General features: G+C 40.0%; 4 protein-coding genes across 6 annotated transcripts; 2 read left to right on the top strand and 2 right to left on the bottom strand.

Annotated features, from left to right (window-relative positions):
* The first annotated feature begins 2,257 nt into the window (after positions 1-2,257).
* LOC106375900 (sodium/calcium exchanger NCL-like) lies at positions 2,258-5,268 on the top strand. Its single transcript, XM_048758744.1, has 8 exons — positions 2,258-2,947; positions 3,031-3,212; positions 3,284-3,329; positions 3,414-3,592; positions 3,690-3,829; positions 4,068-4,323; positions 4,406-4,696; positions 4,839-5,268. Exons 1-8 carry the CDS (start codon positions 2,557-2,559, stop codon positions 5,106-5,108), a joined length of 1,755 nt encoding a protein of 584 aa, XP_048614701.1. The 5' UTR covers positions 2,258-2,556; the 3' UTR covers positions 5,109-5,268.
* LOC106373097 (protein SPEAR4-like) lies at positions 5,049-7,640 on the bottom strand. The gene is made up of 5 exons (XM_048758745.1): positions 6,555-7,640; positions 6,355-6,465; positions 6,194-6,273; positions 5,960-6,107; positions 5,049-5,883 (listed from the first exon to the last, which is right to left on the bottom strand). Exons 1-5 carry the CDS (start codon positions 6,903-6,905, stop codon positions 5,683-5,685), a joined length of 891 nt encoding a protein of 296 aa, XP_048614702.1. The 5' UTR covers positions 6,906-7,640; the 3' UTR covers positions 5,049-5,682.
* Positions 7,641-11,712: 4,072 nt separating this feature from the next.
* LOC106350131 lies at positions 11,713-13,832 on the top strand. 3 transcript variants are annotated; one of them, XM_022695368.2, is made up of 4 exons: positions 11,718-12,101; positions 12,178-12,749; positions 12,825-13,464; positions 13,546-13,832. In XM_022695368.2, exons 2-4 carry the CDS (start codon positions 12,255-12,257, stop codon positions 13,641-13,643), a joined length of 1,233 nt encoding a protein of 410 aa, XP_022551089.2. In that variant the 5' UTR covers positions 11,718-12,101; positions 12,178-12,254; the 3' UTR covers positions 13,644-13,832. The 3 variants fall into 3 exon arrangements, with proteins under 3 accessions (XP_048612909.1, XP_022551089.2, XP_048612908.1); XM_048756952.1 differs by having other exon boundaries at positions 11,713-12,749; positions 13,552-13,832; XM_048756951.1 differs by having other exon boundaries at positions 11,718-12,749.
* Positions 13,833-14,700: 868 nt separating this feature from the next.
* LOC106350130 lies at positions 14,701-18,381 on the bottom strand. The gene has a single exon (XM_048757305.1). The coding sequence runs from the start codon at positions 18,379-18,381 to the stop codon at positions 14,701-14,703; it is 3,681 nt and encodes a 1,226-aa protein (XP_048613262.1).
* Positions 18,382-23,760: the final 5,379 nt, after the last annotated feature.

Below are 23,760 nucleotides of genomic sequence, written 5' to 3'. Positions count from 1 at the left end.
GGATCGAAGTAGGTCAGTCACTGGGTATTTGTTTCAAGTGGGAGGCAACACAGTTAGCTGGAAATCGGGTCTGCAACCAGTAGTGGCTCTATCGACCACTGAATCAGAGTATATGGCCCTAACAGAATCATCTAAGGAGGCACTATGGCTTAAATGGTTTTGCGAAGAGTTAGGTTATGAGCAACAAGCAGTTAAAATAAATTGTGATTCACAGTGTGCAATTTTCTTAGCTAAGAACGGTGGTTATCATGAAAGGACTAAACACATTCGTACTAAGTTCAATTTTATCAGAGATGTGATAGAAGCAGGAGAAGCTACAGTTGTCAAGGTTCACACTAGCCTAAATCTAGCGGATATTCTAGCAAAGAGTGTACCTGGAAAGACTCTGGAGAAGAGTCTGATAAGCGTCAAGGTTCTGGAGTAGGCTCGTCAGCCTACGGTTGTGAAGATGGCAGAGGATTCGTCTTACAGCAGGAAGAGGAATCTCATGGGTTACGTCGAAATGGAAAGAAGACAGAGTGTTAGTTCAAGTTCATAAGAGTTAGATCCTTAAAGATCAAATCTTTTGTGAAGAGTCAAGGTCTCGGTTTCACTAGGAAACTAAAGTGAGTCAGAAGGTGGAGTTACCTGAGGAGTCAAGAGAGGTTTTCTGTGTTCCGATGAGTGTAGTCATCTCCGAAGAGTCAGCGTCGGGTCAGAGGTTGATCAGAGAGCAGTCGTCGTCTCAGTTTCAGTTTTTTGGGTTATTGACTGGTCAGATGTGTGTCCCGAGGTCAGATCAGAGGATAGGAGCTAAAGGGAGTCTTTTCATTTATCTCCGAGGTGGATTTTAACTGGAGGAAGAAGTTGTTCTGAGAGGCGGAGAAGCATGGCAGAGATCGGAGAGGCAAGAGGAGTCGAGAGAGTCGACTGGAGGCTAGGGTTTGGATGTTTTGTCTGAATGAGAAAGAGAGTAAAGTCAAGGTGGAGATTGTTGTTTGGGCTTGTGTCTTCACTCTCTTGGACCTCCAGGATTGGGCCGTTCACTATCAGAATGAGGAACTCGATCAAGCGGGTTTCGGGAGATTGCGGAGCTGAAGATGCGTTGATGGGCCGTCGTCTTTATAAAGCACCTGCAACGAGAAGAAGCCGTTAGAGTTAGTTACACACTCAAGAACAGAGCTACATCGAGCTAAACGAGATCGAAGAAGAAGAAGCTTGGGTACCTCGTCGCGTGGAGTCGAAGTTCGCCAGAGAAGCTTCACGATCCTTGTTGTTCTTGTAATCTCGATCCCTTATCTCTTTTGTAATCCTGTAACACAAAAAGATATAGTGATCAGAGTATTGTATCCTCACCGGAGGTTTATTCCCAGTGATCTGATAGTGGATTGGGAACAGGAGCCTCCCCCAGACGTAGTGGCGGATCCACGAACTGGGCAAACAAATTGCTTTGTCTTTTTTTTACTTAGCATAATCGCATCAAACACAATCAAGGATACAAAGATACGTAACAGTTTTGAATTTTGTTTTAAAGTTTATGCGAAGATAAATCGAAAGTAAATGGTAATGAAAAGAAATGAGCATCACAGAATAAGAATTTGGAAGAAGTAGAACATATATAGTGGAAACAAAGGTATTTATTCCTTCTTTGCCACGATCCCATTCTTTAAGTTCCACCTCCTTTCACTTACAGTACAGCAAAAACAAAAGAATAACGATTTTAAAATTAGTAATAACGACATTTGTCCTCCACTTTGTGAACCAAGATTTTCCTTTGAATATATTCTTTTCTTTTTTTCATTATTGTTAGCGACTAGAAACAAACAACAAAACATATTGTTGATTCCCGTACGTTGCTAATCGATACTATGGTTTTTTCATTAGTCAGAAGGTATTATGAACTCGGACCAGATAATGTGACATGTTTTTAGATTAATCCACTCTGTAGCATTAATTTTGATTCTGCCGAATAGCCAATAGGACATATCGAAGAAAAGAAAAGTAAAAGTCATGAACAAATTTATATACCAAACTTAGCAGTGGTGTATGTGTGTGCACTAGCATTTAATGCTGTGAAAATGAGATTTGTTGATTCACACATTAAAACGAAAGAAGTTAACTTCAACCGAACTTAAAAATCAGTTCTTTATAATAATCATCCGCTAATAATAGTAAGAGTGGTGCCATTCACGTTCTTTATAATTTAGACTCGATAATTGATTAAGTCAATTTTTAATATTCTTTTTCTATTACCCGGGGTATCAGGATTCAAGCCTAACTAATCCTTAGATGAACAACATCATCAACGATTAGTCCGGTCCCAAGTTTTTTAATGAGGTTTAAGATATAACTTTATTTCATATAATTAAACAGCAATAAAAATAAACTCAGGATTCTGAGAGGTTTACGTCTTGTTCCAATCAATCCTTACCACTACTGCATGGTTAATATTTATCTCAACTAATCACTCTAGAAAGATCACGTTCCATCACTTAGTTTATGTGTGTATATATGCGCGTATGAAGAGAAGGATCCGACCAAACTGCCCACTAAAAACTCTGTTTCAAGTTTACTTCCATGGCACGTCTTTCTCTGTTTCTGTCCTTTCTCTCTGTAATAGCTCTGATCTCTTCCGTAAACGGTCGTGTTTTAAATTCTTTGTCTGCGGATAAATCAATCTTGGTCTCCGATGGATCTCAAGAAGAATCCAGCTATGAAATTCTAACTCTCGATCCGCCAAATCGCCTTTCCAAGAATGCTTGTGTTCATGTCTACGGGTTTCTGCCATGTGCAGACAATGTTGCAGGATACGTCTTCCAAGTTTTCTCCTTTGGTTGTCTACTGATCATCGGTGAAAACTTCTTGTCTGAAGGAAGGACTAAGCTCTTTGTGATCTTCGAGGTCGGTTTCTACGGCGGAATTGTGTTCCCTCTCCTTACAATGTTCACAAGAATAGCCCTTATTCTCTGTAAGAAGCTCTTTCATCTTTAGCTTTTAGAATATTTTTGATTATGATGTAAGACTAAGCCTTGTTTTGGGGTTTGATCTCAGCAAGTGGACTAACGGGAAGCCGTGAGATTGCAAACTCAATGGTGGATAATAACGTTGGAGTTACTGTGGCATACACTGTCTTTGCTTTGACCATGCAGTGGGGAGCTTGTGTTGTCTTTGGTTTGTCTGGTTTGGGATCAGATCAGTCCATAAGAAATGGAGAAGTCCAGAGAATCTCTTCTGTATGATCTTCTTCTTCTACTTCTTTGAGCCTATTGATTCATGATATGACTTTTTAAGACATTCCTTACAGGACACAACGATTCCAAGACGACAACTGATAATGAAGATCGTTGCTGGTATGTTTTAAATCTCTTGATTCTCTCTTTTCTTCAGAAATTTTTTAATTTGGGGACTATTTTTTGCGGTTTTGTATGCACAAGCTGGCGTAAAAGCAGATCCTAAGAACAAGAAAGCGGCAGGGATCATGCTCCTGACTTTATTGCCTTTCGTCATGGTCACACTTTCAGAGATGTTTGATTCCAAATCTTGGAAAGATCGTATAGTTTTGATCACTCTAATAATCTCTGGTTCTGCAACTGTTGTCTACTTTCTTTATTCGGTATATGCCACCCTCAAACATATATGAAACTCCAAGATCCATATGTATTATAAATGATCTTAGTATATATGCCAAATCTAACACGCTTTTGCCGCAGTATTTTGATACAGCAGACCAAGAGAAGAGCTTAGATCGTGCAAGGTTTGAGCTCATGTCAGAAGTACATAAGCATTTGCAGAATTTTTCACCTCAAAGCTTTATTAAAAATGGACAATTAAGTAAAGAGAGCTTGCACAGGTTTTTATTCCAGCTTTAAGCACCTTTTAATTCCAGTATCAGGGTTTCAGTGGGGCATGAATAATATATAAGAGACTTGGGCTATTCCACTTACAGCCATTTGATTTTAAGTTAGAAGCCCCAAAAAAAACTCAACATTTCTAGCTTCACATTAAGTTATGACCTTATATTATGCATAAGGATTATTTGTTAATTGGTTTTGAGATGGAAACTTACTTAGTTACTGGTTGTTCTGCAGATTGTTTGAAAAGATAGATGTAAACAAAGATGGAAAGATCCAAGTGTCAGAGCTTAAGGATCTGACTGTGGAGTTTGGGATGCTAGGACGAATGAAGTGTGACATACATGAGCTTGCTACAACATTGCTTGCTGATTTCGATAGCGATAGTGATGGTGAGATAGATGAGATTGAATTCGAGAAAGGAATCTCACGATGGCTCAAACAGTACAAGTTTAGTTTCGATAGCACCGAGTGTCAAAGAGATAACCGAGCTGTAAGTACATTACACTTTTCCCATTTCATATTTAAGCTGCTTGATCAGATTAAGAAAATGGGAGAAGTGTTAATGTCATCAGGAGGATAGAGTTTTGAGGATGGAACAACCAAAGGAAAGTCTTGTAGCTAAGTTGCTCTCCCAGAGAACCATGAGAGCTACAATTGAAGTTATTGTAGGGATTTTAATTGTCCTATTTCTTGCAACGCCTTTCATGGCGAACATCGAGCTTTTGTCTAAATCAGCTGGAGTTCCTTCCTTCTATGTTGTCTTTGTAGTGATCCCTTTGGCAAGAAACCTAAGAAACGCTTTGACTGCTCACTTCTGTCGCAAGAAAGACAAGGCTAGAGTTACATCAGATACATTCTCTGAGGTTAGTTTCATTCAAACTCCATTTATTATTAACTAGTAAATGTGTAACGCCTACGGTCAATGGCGATTGGCTTTTCAATATACACAACCGTATATCAAAAATCGGGATGTTATAAAATAAGTCATGTGGTTTGTTCTTGTAGATATACAAGGATGTTACGATGAACAATCTGCTGGGAATTTCGATTATATTAGCGATTGTATACACAAGAGGATTGACTTGGGATTACTCTACTGAAGTTCTGATTATTGTGATCGTTGGCCTCATAATAGGCGTACCGGCCTATGTTAGATCAACTTATCCGTTTTGGATATGTGTCTTGGCATTTGCTCTCTACTTCTTTTCACTTGTCCTCGTCTATCTTCATTTTAATTCTCGAGACAAGATCGGAACGCTCACCTCTAACATATAGTCACTGAATGTTTCCAAGTTTTTTCTCTCTCTGAAGATTTTGTGCTTTTCTTCCCTTTAGATTCACAGTAAGTATTTTTAAAGTTCCGTCTGCGTTGTATGTTTACGAGCTCTATGGTGTTAAACATTTCGAGATAAAATAATGTTTCAGACTTTGTTAATATGAATATCTATCAACGTCTGCGGACTTTGACTGAAGAAGGCCAACTTTGTTCTCAGGGTTTAATATTTGATTGGGACAAGAAACACTCCAATAAATTCCTAATGCTTCAAAGTTTCAAATAATTAATTGAATGCAAATACACATCGATTGCTTTTCATGCAAGTAAGGTTTCTGAATACAAATCGATTGCTTTTCATGCTTAGTCCTGTGAAACTCTGTTTAGACAAAAATGAAATTAAGGCGATGTAGATTCTTTCACTTGCATTATGTTTGTATATTAAAGGGAAAAAAAAGAAGCAAATACAAAGCCAAATATTTGGCAGATCTTTGTTTTAATGTCCCAAAAACAACAAACTGATGTAAAGATTCGAAGTTTCAAAAAAAAAAATAGATTGCTTAAAAGACCAATTGCTTATAACTTAAGGCGAAGATCAATGCCGTGATCAGTGACTGTGTCATATTTCTCGGTTCTCAAGCTAATAGATAGATCTTGGTCGTCATTTCTCTGCTCATTCGCAGGCAGGAAACTGTAGAACGGTTTTCTGTTTGAGGAAGCATTAACAACGCCTCTTTGTGGCATGCTTTCACGATTAAACCCGTCCTTCTGTTCATACTAAAAAGAAAAGGAGGATGAGAATGAAGCAGAAATCAACCAAACTGATAAAAACATTTAGAATAAACTACATTACATGCATGAAGCGCGGGAAATCGAGTGAAGAATTTGGTATAATTGGTGGTGAAGGAGAATCAATGGTGATTGGATTTCTAAATGTGGTTCCTGAATCTTGAAAATGATTTCTCAATCTTTGGTCAAGGGGCTTGATTTGTTTACCATTTCTGAAAAAAATTAAAAAATGTCAAAGTTAAGGTAACACTTGAACTTTCCTAAGCATATGATACGTAGCTTAAACCAAAAAACAGACCTTGATATGGTTACCGTCGGTCCCACGTCACATCTCGTAGACTCTGCCATAACTTGCCATGGCCTTTTTGCCGCCACGATCTGTTCAATAATATTCAGAAGAAATTATTAAAAATTAAAATCAAAATTACTTTTCATTTTTTGTTTTTAAAATGATTTAACTAATAAAATTGCCTTTTGGCTGTCAGAAAATTGAGAGACATTGTCATGGCAAGATGATTGATTTGAAGGGGGCTCTATAAACTGATAAAACCCTGGATTCGGTATATTCATCTGTAAACACACACAAAAATAAATAAATCACTAACAAAAATAATAAATCGATTTTTTAAAATTTTGAATATATATTTTTGAATATTTACGGGTGCGAGATAGTGAAGACACGAATCGTGATTCCTTTGAAAAACTGGAGCCGGAGGGATCAGATCACTAGGGAAAGATCCGGCTGTAAAATAAGACGGGAACGGGTAAACCGGACCGGATCTCATGGTGGTGGTCGTATGAATCACAGACGGAGGTTTTTCCGGCTGAGGAGGAGGAAGTTGTGCGGAGGAAGAGATGTGTTGTTCTTCGAGACGGATCTTCTCGAGTTCGGCAACACCAGGACCTCTTCGAGGAACTCTTCTTTTTCCATTGTTATTACTCTTCTGTTTTTTGGGACACGAACCTGAGTAATCATCTCCATAGTTTCCAATGCTTGTCTTGCTACACATGTTTATTTCTTTCTAGGTTAAAGTGTATCATATATAAAACAGAGAGACATGATTGATAACAACTTATATAAGAAACGGAAGAAAAAAAGTGGTGGAGAAAAAATTGTGGCAAAAGGAGAAAGAAATAAAAAATCATTAAAAGTAGGAGAGATTAAAGGGAAGTAAATCTGAGATGAAATCGGCTCTTGTTTCGTAGTGAGAAAAGTTCTAGGGATTTAAGGAATTTTCAAACTCCATGTTTTTAGCTTTCTTAAGATCTCTCTCACTCTTGTTATCAACACCTGGAGAGAGAGATAGTTCATGAATCCATATTTACTTCCGTGAATTTCTCTTGGAATTTGTTGTTTGTGTATACTTTCTTTAGTGCGTTGTGTTCATGGGACGAAATCTTACACATGAAAAAGCCATATAAATGTAATTTGAATGATTGTTGTAATTGCAAAACAAATGCATTACGATCCAAATAGTAATAAAACATATAGATATATAAGTATATATAGATATTTTTGTTAATATGACTGCGGATGTATACACATCGGTATGGGTCTTCGTGCCCCCCTACTGATTTTTATTTTTTATTTTTTATTTAGTAATTTAAGTTAAATTATCAAATATCATAAGTTTAGTGAAAAAAACTGTAAAAGTGCCCCCATCAAACAATTTTTTTGTTGTTGTTTCTAATACGGTGTTTATAATTAAAAACATTTATGGATCTCCCCCTGGGTGCAGTGAGGTTTTCAAACATTCGAAGCCTATATATATATATATATATATATAAATTTAGTAACATAAATTTATCCTTTTTAATTCGAGCAGAATATAAGACATCGAATAAACTTACACCATACATCATGTAAATAAACATAAAAAAATTACCAGATTAGGTAGTATAAGCTAATTAATTATAATTTTTATTTGTATTTTTTTTTGAATTTTTGAACTTGTATTTGCTGACAGAAATAAGATATGTTTGATATGACCCTATACTAGAAGTCTAGAATCAACAGTTGATGATATCGGGTTGGTTGTAAACTACAAGGGTTGTGCACTTAAATTTTATTAAAAAAAATGTTTTGATCAATTTGTTTTTATGAATTTAATGTGCACACCTATGCACTCTTTTTGTTGTAAAATATAGGGGTTGTTCACTTTTCTTTCTGTTAGACTATTTATTGAGGTGGCAATTTCTTCTTGCAACAGCCAACATTTTTTATATCTCACATAATGAGTGTGAAAATATAGTTTCCTCAGTTAGAAGTTTCATTCGTTAACCGGTTAAAAAAGCATCATTCGTTAATAGATCACCATTTTTCAATTCGTTAATTTTTCGGTATAAAAAACTTTTGGGATCACCACAGTTATAAAAATTATATTTATTGAATTACCATTTGTTGCATATATCATAATTTGACTATTTGTAATCGGGTATACGTACAAGATAATATTTGAGGGCTACAGGTCAAAATATATTTTGGTCACCCTATTTGGTAGAATATATAATCTTGAAAATACAGAAAAATTAAGTCAAATATCTAAGAAAAATAACAATGTAATTTCTGTTTTAGAGATTTTAAAGAAATGCAGTGAACAGAGAAATGTTGAATTCATTTGGTCAAAAATAAAATTATATCTATATAAAGTTTACATACTATAGAAGGCATTTTTTTTTGGATATGTAATAATAGTTTTGATGCATGTAATTAGAAACGAGGATAAAAGAAAGAAAGAAATATCCCAACTAGTTATGCCATATAACATGAACCTTTTTGAAGTAAGTAATTAACTCATTTTTCAAAATACGAAAGAATATATCATAGTAGGAAGCTTAAAATTACATATCAATGTAGCCTGTATTTCATTTTATGCGTAAGATATCTATCCACCAACTAAGAACAATAATATAAGATAAATATCTTTTTTAAAATAGAGAAAATAAATAATTAAGGATACCGCATTTACTATTGATATATAGGATAATCACACAAAATCCCATACTTAAGTAATGGATCTGTAAAAACAATGATAACCCGTGTAAATGTTTGTTTTCACTTTTAGATATATATATATATATATTTGTTTTAGATGATTAGTGGTGTATATTTTAGACATTAACCATATATTTAAATGTTTATATGATTTTCAAACACATAATTTTTATAATATACATGATGTAATGTAATATATGATAGTTGAGATTTGATTATTCTTTCATGGAAACAAAATATGTCGAATTAAAATAATATGTTGTTAGATACTTTAGATCTCAAAATTCCATATTTTAATATTATCAACCAAAAGTATTGCACTAAATATGCTAGATTTTCTAAGTTCTTTCGATTTTTTATTGTTTAGGTCAATATTTATCAAATAAATTAAAATTAAAATACTCCCACTAAATTGGGTAGATTTCCTAAATTGTTTTGACTTAATCTGAAAACATGTCATTTTGGACAAGTTACTTTTTAGGATAAATCAAATTAGAATGTTTTATTTAAAAGAGAGAAAGAAATAACAATACATTATGTGATAAGTTTCTCCATAATTTTTTTAAACATATGGACCACACGATCATGATCTTGCTCGTATTGTCTACTATTTGAACATAATTAACCGATTTTTCCTCTACTAAAATGCATCTGCTCGTATACTCACATCATGAATAATTGCCTTCTCACTAGTTTGGCTTTCAATATCGTTAATACTGATCTACATAAGTATAAGAATGATACTAAAGACCATTGAAGATTACAATGGTGGTAAACATAAAGATGAAAATAAGACAATTCTAAAGAATGCTCACAACAATATGATCATATTAACATCAATATATTGGATGGTAAGAATACTCAATTAATAATCAATTGCCTTCTCAATTGTTTGGTCCTCAATGTAGTTTACATTCATTTTCATTATATAACAAACACATTAGTATACTAATAATATAATAAAGATATTAAAGTAAAAGATATTGGTAAGTAGTACTATAAATATTGCATATATACTCACATCATGCTTCAAATTCTTTCTGCATAATATATGAATGATAGATAAAGTCCATAGAAAATAACAATATTGGTAAATATAAAGTTGCAAAATATGACATTCAAAAGAATTGTCACATCAATATGATCAATATTAAGAGCAATATATTAGACGGTAAGAACACCCACTTTGTGATCAATTTCTCTTTTCAATTGTTTGGTATTCAATGTAGATAAATTTATCTGCATTAGATAGCAAACACATTAGTACATGAATGATATCATGGAAGTTTCACCAGTAATATTAAGAAATGAAGAGCATAAATATACATGCAACTGTCTGGAAGTTTTTGGTCTGAGTAGTTAGGAAAGGATTGTGAGAGACAAGGTTTCACTTCTTAGATTTAGGTTAGGTCAAGAGAGATGAATGAGAATCGTGGGCTGAATCCCGTAAATAAACTTGAAGAATGAATATGATTTTATTGATGAGTTGAAAGATGATGAATACAAAGGAATGTATCTTGAGATGATTACTAAAGAATACGTAATGCTTTTAATCTAGTACAAAAGTTGATATATGGAAAAGAGATGGCTTGTCTTTTATCTTCTCCGTCTTTATATAGTCTAGGTTTCGTTGGCAACCCTTCAACTGTTCTCCGAGATATTCGGCTTCAATTACGGAACTCGCTTTAGGCTCCTCTTGACCGAGTCTCTTAAGGTGTTAGCTCACTTTCTGTCGTGACCTCTGCTATGATGTCTCCCAGGTCCAGTCGTCAGCTCGGCTTTCAGCTCCCTTTGTTATGATGGGCTTATCGCAACCCACATGCTAGCTCACGCTTATCGGTACCTCACCTGAGGGTCATATTCGGGTCCAACAGTTGCCCCCAGCTTCCGAATAAAATCCTTTGTCTCGGAAGCTAGAATCTAGCTATCGATCTTATCTTTTCGTTAAGATAATGATTAGTTCTTATCCTATTTAGATTCAGCTTACTCGATCTAACGGTCTTTATTACGTTTGGCAGAATCTACGGTTCAGATGGAGAGGGTTTGAAATGACTTTTCCGAATCTCGAGAGGTGATGGGATATAAAGCGGTGAACATTAACTGCTAGCCTCCCACTTTCTCCACGCCTCCGTTCGGTTTTCAAGGTAACTTCTCTCCTCTCTCTTTATTTTACTGCGATTTTTTTTATCTTCCTCGTTACTTTTCTCTGCAAATTCTCTCCCAAACCTTGCAATCGATTTTCTCCTTAACCTTCCCATACTATGGATCATCCGAAAGAAGGTTCCGGGGAATCCGGGATGCCTCCCTCTGCTTCTGGAGCTAAACTACTGAAAGTTAAGCAAGAAGTCGGAGCCAAGATGAGGAAGGGGAAAAAGACAGCCAGGGAGGCAATCGCGACCAGAGTTTCTAAACGGAAGAAGAAAGACGATTCTAGCGGGAGCAGTCCTCACTCGCCTTCGTTGCTGAAAAATCAAGACGTGGTTAACCTCATGGTTCAAGCTCTCGGCCAAAAGGAGCTTGGCCGTGCCTGTAATTCCGACGAAACCCCCGAGACCGCTCCGGAGGGTTGGTTCTGTTGCCATGAGAAGTACATCTCCAAGTCTCACTTGAGATTTCCTCTTCCGACCCTACTGCTTGATCTACTAGATCATTATCAGTTAGCCCTTTCCCAACTCTGTCCCTCGGTTATCCGGGTGATAAACGGCTTTATCACTAGGTCCAAAGAGGAGGGGGTTAGCGTCGGTCTTACCGAACTTATGAGCCTCTTTTCCCTGAAGGAAAGCGCCTCTAAGGAGGGTGGTACCGGGACCTACTACCTCCCTAGTCGTCCCAATCATGTTATCTTCAGATTCTCTAGTAGTGATGATGACTGGAGGAAGAAGTATTTTTACGTTAAAGTTGATCCTTCGACGGTTCCTGTGGGTCGGAACCTTAGGGTCACTTGGACTAATCCATCTGGTTAGGAATTCTAGGGATATGCTTTTTCCGTTTTATTCATTTATGGCCGAGTAACCTTTTTGCTCTGATTTACTTGCAGAAATCGAAGATCCTCCGAAGCTCTCTACCAAGCTCACCAGAGCTCTATACCGCAAGTTGCAGCAGAGTCCCTGTACCTGGGTAGCCTACACCACTTCTCGAATAAGTGCAGCCAGATTCCCAGATACCTACAACGCCTCTTTCCAAGATCCCATTCCTGCTGAGAACCTTGAGAGTAAGTTCTTGTTCGAACCTTTTTAATGATTTTATCGCTTTGAAGTTTTTAAACTTAAGGATTTCCATTGTTCCAGTTTCGGCAGGCGATTCAGTTGTATCGATCTCAACTGGTGCTAGTGCTTCGGGAACTGAAAAGTCTCAGCCAGGTGACATGACTCTGCGACCATCATTCCGTTCTAGGGGTAACCCCTCTAAAGCTGCCAGTGCTTCTCGTGGAAGCGACAGGAACCAAGGAGGATCGTTCCTTATCTCAATGAAGGAAGTTTTGGACGACGGAGGATCCAAACCTGTTGTCGAGACTACTCCAACTGAGGTTGTAGCTCAGGATGCTGCTCCTCTCCCTGAGGTCCAGGTGCCGGAGGCTGACTACCAGGCTCCGAAGGGTACCTCTGAGGTCGAGCCGTCGAGACACAAGAGGCCCAGGACCGATCAGGGCGGAGCTCCCACCCGTTCTTCTTCCTCGTCCTCTAGAGGAGGGACTGTTGGGTGGAGCTTTACCCATTCGAAGCCTGGGTCGATCCTGGACGACTCTTGGGGCCTAGCTGCGATAATGAGGCACCTGAAGAGCGTGGGATGTCCCCTTCCAGCGCTCAAGGACCTGACTAACCGAGATGAGTATCTCGATATTGCTCACTGTATGGGTCAGGTACGTGATCTCTATCTGTTCTTTGTTTACATTCTTTGGAGACGATGATATATATATTTTTTGGATTTATTGCAGTTGGCTGGGGCTGTTAACAGGGCCCAGCTCAGGTTTGAGAATGCTCTGTGTGCTGCCCCCAATGCTGGTGAACTTGCTGAGGTTACCGAGATGGTTAAGGCAGCCAAAGCCGATCTTGACCAAGCCCGGGTTCGAATTTCTGAACTCGAAGCCGAAGTGACGAGGCTAGGCTCGAAGGCCGATGCTCAGCAAGGAGAGATCGAGAGTCAAAAGCTCGATATCCAGGTGAAGAGCAGGAGGATCAATGATTTGGAGGCTGCTCGAAAGATAGCTGAGCATCAAGTACGTGAGCTCATTGCCTCATCCCAGGATAGCCAGAAGAACAAGGAAGCTGAAGTCAAGCTGGCTGTCAGGGAAGGGAAGAAAGAAGTCGCCGAAGCTTACGGCAAGATCCTGGTCTGTGTTAAGGAGAAGTTTGCTAGGAAGAAAGATGAGGTCAACGCCTTGGTGTACGCTCAGGAGCTCCAAGCTAATGCCGACCTCTTGAAGGATATGCTGAACAACAAGATCCAAAGCGTTGAAGAGGAGTACAACCAATTGGTGGCCTTATTACCAGAAGCGACAACTGCGTATGAGAAGGCTCAAGTCTCTGACTTCTCGGTCAGCAAGCTTCCTCTTCCCCAGATCTCGGAGAGTTCAGGTACTTTCGAGATTAACATGTTTAATCCATCCTTTTCTGGGGAGTATGGCTCTAATTTGGGTTTGATGGCTCCTGACTTAGCTCCAGTCGAGGCAGCTATAGGAGGTGATGGCAATGTGGTCGATGAGGGAGTTCCTGCCGGTGCTGGTGATCCGATTCAGGAAGAGAAGGAAGATTGAGAGCTACGGCTCTTTTAGCTTTATGTTTTGTGTTTTTAAGACTTCGGCCTAAGGGCTTTGTTTCGTTATGCATTATGACTTAGTGCCTGAGGAGGCCTTTAAACCTTAACACTTGCTGGATTTCAATAGCCTGGGGAGGCTTTTAAACCCTTTCTTATGTTTAAATCGTGGCTATTATTTCTGTTTTAAGTTTTTGAACTTAACCTCGTTTCATTTAATCATAGTGATTGCGAATCTCAGATGAGTTGTGTGCTGTCATCGTTGAGTCGGATTAGGACCTTTAGTCTTAATTTATGATAAGCATTTAGCTTAATGGATATTCGGTCGTGATAACCTTAAAGAGAAGTTCTTGATTTTAGCTCGGGGACCTGAGTCCGATTCGAAAGGTTCTGGGACCTGGTTGTTCAGGTTCGTAGGAACCTGGATTTAGATTCATAGGGACCTGAGTTAATTCGAAGGACTTCGAGGCCTTTGAAGTTTAACGGATGGAATTGAGGAATTTCGGGATTTTCCTGATTCTTTAGGATTTTAAGACCTTTCGATTTTGATAAGGGTTTCAAGACCTTTTGGTTTTGATTAGGATTTTAGGACCTGGTTGATTGTTAAGGATTTTAGGACCTTGCTGATTGTTAAGGATTTTAAGACCTTAGTTTATGTTAAGGATTTTAAGACCTTTGGGTGTATTAAGGATTTTAAGACCTTTGGGTGTATTAAGGATTTTAAGACCTTAGGTTCAGGTTTTCAGGGACCTGAATGTATTCGAGATTGTTGAGCTTAGGTCCCGATTTAGGGGGACCTAAATTTTCTTGGAGGGTTTTAAGACCTTTGATGTTTATGAAACTGAATCAATCGTTTTATTAATATCAGATATCAGAGAATACATGATTCAGATTATTTACACAGTAACTATTTTTAGGCTAAGTGTTCTTGGTAACACCTGCCCCTTTGGCTTAGGTGAGGAGGTTGGTGAGAAGAGGTTGGGGCTGCACTCATGACGGAGTTGCCTACGTACCCAGTCAAGGGATCAAGCCAAACGTAGTTCAGGGGTTTTAGGTACCTAATGATAGTATCTTTTGAGGTTCGTGGCATTCCACGATCGGATTTCAGGTACCCCGGTTCGTACCTTCTGGAGTTTGTAAACTCCGGGTCGTACTATGTGGATAATTCGGTAGGGTCCTTCCCAGTTGGTTCCTAACTTTCCAGCTCCCGGTTCCTTTGTTCCTTCGAACACTTTCCTAAGCACTAGGTCCCCTACGGCGAACTGTCGGGGCCTTACTTTGGAATTGTAGTGTCGTGCCATTGCTTGCTGATAATTTTGAATGCGAAGCAAGGCTTGGTCTCGTCTTTCCTCGATCAAGTCGAGGCTATCCATCAGGAGCTGGTTATTAGCTGCGGGATTTGAGGTGCAGAGCTCCCGTCTGAGGCTACCTGCGGTGGTTTCTGCTGGGACGACAGCTTCCATCCCATAAGCTAAGGAGAAGGGAGTTTCCTCTGTAGCTTTTCGTGGGGTGGTTCGGCAGGCCCATAGTACTTCGGGTAGTTTTTCCGACCAAAGCTCCTTTTGGGCTCCTAGGCGTTTCTTGAGGTTTGCTAAAACTGATTTGTTGGCAGCCTCCGCCTGTCCGTTCCCTTGAGGTCGCCGAGGTGATGAGAAGGTGAGGCGGATGTTCCATTTATCGCAGAAACTTTTGAAGTCGTGGGATATGAACTGTCCTCCATTGTCGGTTACGATTTCGTATGGGACGCCATGCCTGCATACGATGTTTTTCCAAACAAATCCTTCGACCTCGAATCTGTTTATTTGTTGGAAAGCTTCAGCTTCAATCCATTTCGTGAAGTAGTCGGTTAGGACCAGGAGGTTTAGTAACTTCTTTCCTTTCCCTGAAGGTACTAATGGACCTATAATGTCCATAGACCACCTCATGAATGGGTAGGGAGCTGATATGTTAGACAGCTTTTCCGCTGGTTGGTGTATGATCGGTGCATGCCTTTGGCATTTGTCGCACGATGAGGAGTAGACCTCACAATCTGCGATAATGGTAGGCCAGAAGTAGCCTTGTCTTTTTATTCGGATGGCTAAGGCTCTGCCTCCGGAATGGTTTCCACAGGAACCGTCGTGCATTTCCTTCATGAGTTTCATAGCTACTAGGCCGTGAACGCATTTTAGGTAAGGTCCGGAGACACTTCGTTTGTGGAGGGCTGACTCGATTATACAGTATCTTGCTGCTAAAGCTTTGAGTTTTCGAGCCTCCCACTTGTTGGGTGGAATTTTTCCCTCTAGGATGTAATCCATGATCGGTATTCTCCAGTCTTCTCTCCCTACAACTTTGTTGTGAAGAGAGGAGGGAGATTCCTGTTCGGGACCTGGTGCCGTGGTGCCCCCGGAGATATTCGTTGGAGTAGGTTCTGGGTTCTGAGGAATATCTCCAATTTCCTCGTTATCCCCTGTGGTTTGTGTAGCGTTCCTAGATGCGTTTTTAAGAGCGGTGCGGCTTCTTGTTTGGACTTTATAGACAAGTGGCTCCGAGGTCTGGATGGTGCCCCCGGAGGTACTCGTAGAGTTAGGCTCTAGGGAGTCTGAACTTCGGTGAGTACCTTCACTTTTGTCGTTGTTTTCCGGGTTCTGGGTTGCTTTCCTGGAGGTGTGCTTTCTAAAGCTGCGTGTTCTAGTTTTCGGGAACCAGAATGTCGTGAAAACTTGGGTAGCTACCGTCGGGAGGCTGTTATCCTCTATTTTTTCCTTTGGTTTGCTATCCATCTCAGCCTTGGTAGCTATGTCGATACTTGGCTTCTCGATTCCTTCCACGGGTATAATTCGTTTTACGAGAGGGTCGGATGTGGAAGCTAATGCGGCGAGCGCGTCTGCTGAGGAGTTCTCCCCTCGTGGGATCCTCGTTAGCTCGAACTTGTCAAACTGCTTTGTGAGGTTTAGGACGACCTCGAGGTATGCCCCCATTCTTTCGTCCCTTGTTTCGTATTCCCCGTGAAACTGGCTAGCTACCAGCTGCGAGTCGCTGTAGGCGTTTAGCTCCCGAATTCCGAGGCTCAGGGCGAGCTTTAATCCAGCGATTAGTGCTTCGTACTCGGCCTCGTTGTTGGAAGCGTTAAATCCAAGTCTATAGGATTGTTCGATGGTTTCTCCGGCTGAGGAGGTTAGTCTTAAACCGACACCGGAGCCTTGCCTTGACGAGGCTCCGTCCACGTATAGGCTCCATTTCGGAACCTCTGTTTCCTGGTCTAGATGTTCGGATGCTAGCTCAATAACGAAATCGGCGAGGACCTGAGCTTTTGCTGCTGCTCGGGGTCTGTACTCGATGTCGTACTCGCTGAGCTCTATAGCCCATTTGGCTAATCGTCCGGATTGGCTAGGGCTATGCAGAATCGTCCGTAATGGTTGTGAGGTCATTACGATGATCGAGTGCGATTGGAAATAAGGTCGCAGCTTCCTGGCAGCTGTCACGACTGCTAGGGCTAGTTTTTCCATGGTGGGATATCTCGTCTCGGCGTCTATTAAGCTTTTGCTAGTATAATAGACAGGTCTCTGTTCGTTTTGTTCCTCTCGTACTAGCACTCCGCTGACTGCAGCTGCCGACACGGCGAGGTACAGGTACAGTGGTTCTCCTACTACAGGTTTGGATAGTATCGGAGGTTCCGAGAGGTAAGCCTTCAGCTGTTTGAAGGCTTCTTCGCACTTTTCATCCCATAAGAACTTCTTATTATTTTTCAGAAGTTTATAGAATGGAAGGCATTTATCGGTGGACCTGGAGATGAATCGATTTAGTGCTGCGATCCGTCCGGTCAATCTTTGTACCTCTCTGGTCGTTTTAGGTGATGGCATTTCCAGGAATGTCGCTATTTGTTTCGGGTTGGCTTCGATGCCTCTTTCGGTTACGAGGTAACCTAGGAATTCGCCGGAAGGTACTCCGAAGGTACACTTAGCTGGGTTTAGCTTCATGTCGTATTTGTTGAGGATTTCGAAACATTCTCTTAGATGGGAGATGTGGTCCTCCCCCTTTGAGGATTTGACTAACATGTCGTCGATGTAGACTTCCATGGTTTTTCCGAGTTGTCCAGCGAACATTTTATTTACTAACCTTTGATAGGTAGCTCCCGCGTTTTTCAAACCAAACGGCATGACCTTGTAACAATAGGTTCCTCGTTCAGTTATGAATGCGGTTTTCTCTTGATCCTCAGGATCCATCATAATCTGGTTATATCCTGAAAAGGCATCCATAAAGGACAAGAGCTGGTGTCCAGCCGTTGCTTCGACCAAACGATCGATATGAGGTAACGGGAAGCTGTCCTTAGGACAGGCTTTGTTTAAATCGGTGAAGTCTACACAGATTCTCCATTTCCCATTCTTCTTTTTTACTACCACTGGGTTAGCTAGCCAATCGGGGTATTGTACCTCTCGGATGGACCCGGCCTTTGTTAGTCGATCGACCTCGTCGTTGACAGCTTGGGCTTTTTCTAGACCTAGCTTACGACGTTTCTGTTTGATCGGTTTAAAAGTAGGGTCTACATTGAGCTTATGAGTGGTGACATTTGCATCTATGCCTTTCATGTCGCTGGTGGTCCATGCAAAGGTTTTGATATTCTGTTTTAGGAATTCGACGAGCTCCTTTTTGGTTTCGAGAGGTAGCTCGGATCCGATGCTCACCTGTTTCTCAGGATTTGAGTCGTCGATGCTAACTTTTTCGGTGAGGTTCTTAGGGGGACCTCGGATATTTCGTTGCATTTCGCGACTCTCCTGGATCTGTAATTGCTATTGGGGGGATTCTTTTATGATCTCGAATCCTCCCAGGTAACAGATCCTTGAAATCTTTTGGCTACCGTGTATGGTAGCTATTCCGTTGGTTGTTGGAAATTTCACGCATTGGTGATAAGTTGAAGCTACTGCTTTCATCTTATGAATCCAAGGCCTTCCGAGGATTGCGTGGAAAGGGGATGGTTTGTCGACAACTATGAAGTTGGTCATTTTCATGACTCCGCCAGCTATAATTGGGAGCTTAATTGTTCCCAATGAGGTGGCTGTTTCACCTGAGAAACCTACGAGGTTGGATTTCTGGTCGACAATTTCGTAGTCGTCTATTTCCATTCCCTTTAGTGCGTTGTAGAAAATAAGATCGACGGAGCTTCCGGTGTCGATCATGAGCTTAGGTACCTCGTACCCTGCTATATTTAATGTTATGACAAGGGCATCGTCATGAGGTCTATCGAGGTCTAATGTCTCACTCTCCCAGAAAGAGATCTTAGTGTTAGACTCAGGCTTGGTCGGTTTGGACTGAGTGTTTGACACAGCTTTCCGTACGTGACTTTTAATAGAGTTAACGGAGTCTTGACACACATCGGACCCTCCAAGGATGTAATCGATCCTTGAGCCAGGGCTCGATTGGGGAGGTGGTTTACTCAAGAGGGCCTCGATTTGTAGGCTTTTTCCTTGTGGAAACTTTCCAAGGATCATATCGACTCTCTTTTTGGGAGCTGGGGGTGGTGAGTCTGTTTCTTTTTCAGGTGACCTCTCGCGTTTTGGAGAGCTATCTCTGGGACCTCTCTTCTGATAAGGTTGTGGCTTTTTGAGGTCCACATCTTTTATTTCTCCGGCTGCGAATTTAGCAGCCAGTTGTCGTTGGAGGTCCCAACATTCTTCGGTTGAATGTCCCTTTCGATCGTGGTAAGAGCAATGTTTGCTCTCGTCATAACCTTTGGACCAGGGGGCTTTAGCTGTCGCGGCGACAGGTTTTTCTTCCTTGTCTTCCTCGACTACGTAAGAATGTTCTCCCTGGGTCTGATTATTTCGGGAGCTACCTCTTTTGTGAGGTCCCTTTCCATCGGAGGCTTCGCCTTTCGGGTGACTCTGGGGTTTTCTGTGGAGCTTATCTAATGCTGCCATTTCCTCCTCCAAGGTAATGTATCTAGAGGCCTTATGGAGGGCGTCGTCGATAGTTGGAGGGGGATTTAGCGTTAGCTCCGAGAAGAAACCTGATTTATACCAGAGACCTCTCCTAAGAGCCTCAATGGCTACCTGATCGTTGGGATTCGAGAGTTTAGTTCTTACTGCTCTGAACTTTTCGATGTAGACTCGCAGTGAGTCTCCCAGTCCTTGTCTGATCTTCCAGAGGTCAGCCTCAGACGCTTGTTTCAGGATGTGAGTTGAATATTGCTTCATAAAGGCGTTAGCCAATTGATCGAAACTGTCTATAGAGTTCGGCTCGAGGCTGGAGAACCATTCGAGAGCTGTTCCGATCAGGTTTTCGGCAAATGTTCTGCAATATCCTGCATCACACTCTTCCTTTGTGAAGTGAGCTTTAACGATAGCTAATCGGAAGGCTCTTAAATAGGCCTTTGGGTCTGCGTTCCCATCGTATTCAGGAATCTTAATTTTTCGAGTATCTCTTATGTAAGAGTTGGCAATTCTATCGGTGAACGGAGTTCCACGAGTCTCCTCAATTAAGCTCTCGATTTCGGGAGCTGAGCTCGTTACCTTGTGAACTTGAGCTCCCAATTTCTGGAGAGCTGCGTGGGTTCGCTCCATGTACCTGCGAATTGCGTCAGGTCCCTCGAAGGGAAGGACATTTGGGTCATTATCAGATACTCGGCGAGCAGGTTCCTGGTGAGACCGAGCTCGGTCGTCTTCCCAGCTAGCTGGCGAAATAGGTCGCTCATTGGTCCTTAGGCTCCGAGCGAGGTTAGTGCGGAGAGCTGCAGGATCAGCATCCGTCCTTTGGTATTCGTCTGTGCTTGGGGTTGAAACCCTAGCTTGAAACACTGAAGCTGATGTTCTGGCCCCGGACGGTATGTTGGTTCCTGCTCCAGACCCGGAAGGAGGTGGCGGTGGAGGCAAACGGGTGCTCCCACCGGTGTTTCGATCAGGCATGGAGCTAGTTGTAGCTACATTGCTCCCCATGGTGCTGGTGATAGGAGGGGTAAACGCAGGAGCTGTCCTAGCGCGAGGCGTTTGGAAAGCAGGTTCCTGCCCTTCTGCACCTGGGCTATCAGGGGAGAAGTTCAGGCGCTCTCTAGGGAAGGAAGGGTCAGCTAACCGTTCATGGAAAGTGACTCCTCTTCCCTGGTGGACGGACGGTTGGGTCGTTGCGGATTGAGATCTGGTTATCTCTTCGAACTGTTGCTGCCGTTCGGCTAACTGTTGCACCGTTCGCTCGGTCTCTTGAGCTTTGTCCACTAACTGGAGCATCATCCGACGGATCTCAGAAAGCTGATCTTCCGTTTGGTTCGGAGCGGATTGATGCGATGGGTTATTGAGGGCTGAGGACCCAGAGTTGGTCCCTCCGGAGGCTCTCGGGTTATTTGCCCCCGGAGCAGTGCGATTCGGTGAGCTATTGCTCTGGTTCGATTGATCGGGGTTAGATGGATTCGTTCCGTCTAATGGATTCATCCTTTAAGCTTTAGAGAAAGGGATTCGATTATTTGTCCCCACAGACGGCGCCAATTGTGAGAGACAAGGTTTCACTTCTTAGATTTAGGTTAGGTCAAGAGAGATGAATGAGAATCGTGGGCTGAATCCCGTAAATAAACTTGAAGAATGAATATGATTTTATTGATGAGTTGAAAGATGATGAATACAAAGGAATGTATCTTGAGATGATTACTAAAGAATACGTAATGCTTTTAATCTAGTACAAAAGTTGATATATGGAAAAGAGATGGCTTGTCTTTTATCTTCTCCGTCTTTATATAGTCTAGGTTTCGTTGGCAACCCTTCAACTGTTCTCCGAGATATTCGGCTTCAATTACGGAACTCGCTTTAGGCTCCTCTTGACCGAGTCTCTTAAGGTGTTAGCTCACTTTCTGTCGTGACCTCTGCTATGATGTCTCCCAGGTCCAGTCGTCAGCTCGGCTTTCAGCTCCCTTTGTTATGATGGGCTTATCGCAACCCACATGCTAGCTCACGCTTATCGGTACCTCACCTGAGGGTCATATTCGGGTCCAACAAGGATCTCGATTCATCATATAGAAAATACTTAGTAGGCGGAAACTCCATGAGAAAATTTAAACATAATATTAAACTACATTTCAAATTTATTAAAGAAATATTTGTGTGTAGAATTCCTTAAAGGAGTATATTTCTTTGGCATATTATTTTTTTTTTGAAGAAGATTTACTCATATTACTGAGTTAATTTCGGTGATCGGAAAATATAGGAATTTGAAAGTTAAAAATATATCAAATATCATAGTGTATATTGTATATATGTTAATTTGGTCTTCAACCTATACCCTAAACTAAACTATATATGTCTGTAAACATAAACTCTAAACCATAAACTATATTACATGTCACATTTACTACGAAATCACATATTATTGGCATCTATAAAATTTTGTGTATCCAAACGACATTTGTAACTTAAACCATACCATATAATTTTGTATACATAATAAACTTTACAATTCTACGATCCAAAACCATACCATTTGATTTGACATAAGAGTTGGGAACCAAACCGATAATAAAGGATAACAACCTAGTGAATTTTTGATTAGGATAACCTGATGATAGATTAACACTAACGAGATTGAAAATGTGGCTATTAATAAAGGTTTATGGAAGCTAATCCCGCATTAGCCTTGTCATCAAGTTTAGAGAGGCTAATCCTAGATCATCAATACACGTCATCTTTGCTAGGTCACATTTTAGAGCCAATCAAATTAAGATGTTTTACTTAATTGTGTTCTCAATTAATAGTATAATTATATAATTATATCCTAGTTAACATTGATCGTATTTGGACTCGTTAATTGCATGTAAAAACCAACTATTAAGAAACACGGTAGATGTAACGTGTGCGGTCCTTCAAGTTTTAGCGAATTAATGTAAAAGTGAAAAAGTGTTGAAGAGTACTTGGAAAATAATTTTTATTTATTTATATGTTTAATATAGTAATTTTATATATTATACAGCATTATTAAATATCCTACAATATTTTTTATATAAATATAATATTTTAATATATAAAAATTATATATATATAATATAATATATTCATAACAGCCAATTATTTTATAAAATATAGTTATTAGTGTTTAATTAGTTTATTGAAACATAATATTACTTTTTCTGATTGGATTATTAAATCAATAAAATAAAATATTAAAATGGATAAATTAGTCAACTTATTTGTTCCTTTAGATATAAATCAAAGATTAACGTTTTGTTCTAGGTAGATTTAGTTAACTAGACGTCTATATTTTGTTATTCGCTCTAAACGAATTTTACGCAGGTTAATGTATTGTTCAATCGAATTGAATAAAATCTACACATTCACCGAACGTCTAGCGATTTGACAGCGCGGAACGAGTTTAGGTACAATTATTAAACTAATAGTTTTAAAAGTAATAATTGTAGTCCATATAAAAACTTGCGGATCATGTAATCTATATCCTGATATATGTAGATTGCACATCATGTACTAATGTACTATGAACAAGCTTTACATATTTTCAAAAAAGTATGATGAGATAAATAAAAATGATTATGATATTGTGGGTGTTTATAATGAATGCCATACTATTTTGTTTTCACAATCTACTATAGCGTTACCGGATACTAATCCAGAGCCAAAAGTCGGATAACCCAACGTAGGTATTTATAGTCTTCTATTTACTTATAGAACAAAACTAGGTTATCTCCTAGGGTGAACTTTCAAAATTCACCATCAACTCTAGTAACCAATCATAATGCCATGTAAATTAATGAATAAGAAATATTCAATATCTTTTAAAAAATAAAAATAACGTCAATTTTAACGATGCTAACGCCGACGGCTAAACCCTAAATCCAAACCGTAACTCTAAACCAAACCTTATACCCTAAACTCAAACCCTAAAATCCAAACCTAGACCCTAAACCTGAATCTCATACCCTAAATTTAAACCATATACCCTAAAACCTAAACCGTAGACCCTAAACCCAAACTCTATACCCTAAACCAAAACTCTAGACTCTAAACCCTAAATCCTAAACCCAAACCTTAGACTTTGAATTCAAACCCTAAACTCTAAACCCAAACTCTAAACCCTAAATCATGAACCCAAACTGTAGACTATAAATCCAAACCTTAAATCCTCACCTTAAACTCTAAAAGAACAATATCAAC

Source organism: Brassica napus, chromosome C5 (genome assembly GCF_020379485.1).
Source record: "Brassica napus cultivar Da-Ae chromosome C5, Da-Ae, whole genome shotgun sequence".
NCBI classification, from domain to species: Eukaryota; Viridiplantae; Streptophyta; class Magnoliopsida; order Brassicales; family Brassicaceae; genus Brassica; species Brassica napus.
The sequence above is the reverse complement of the archived record's forward strand: the minus strand, read 5'-3'. Positions and strand labels throughout refer to the sequence as shown.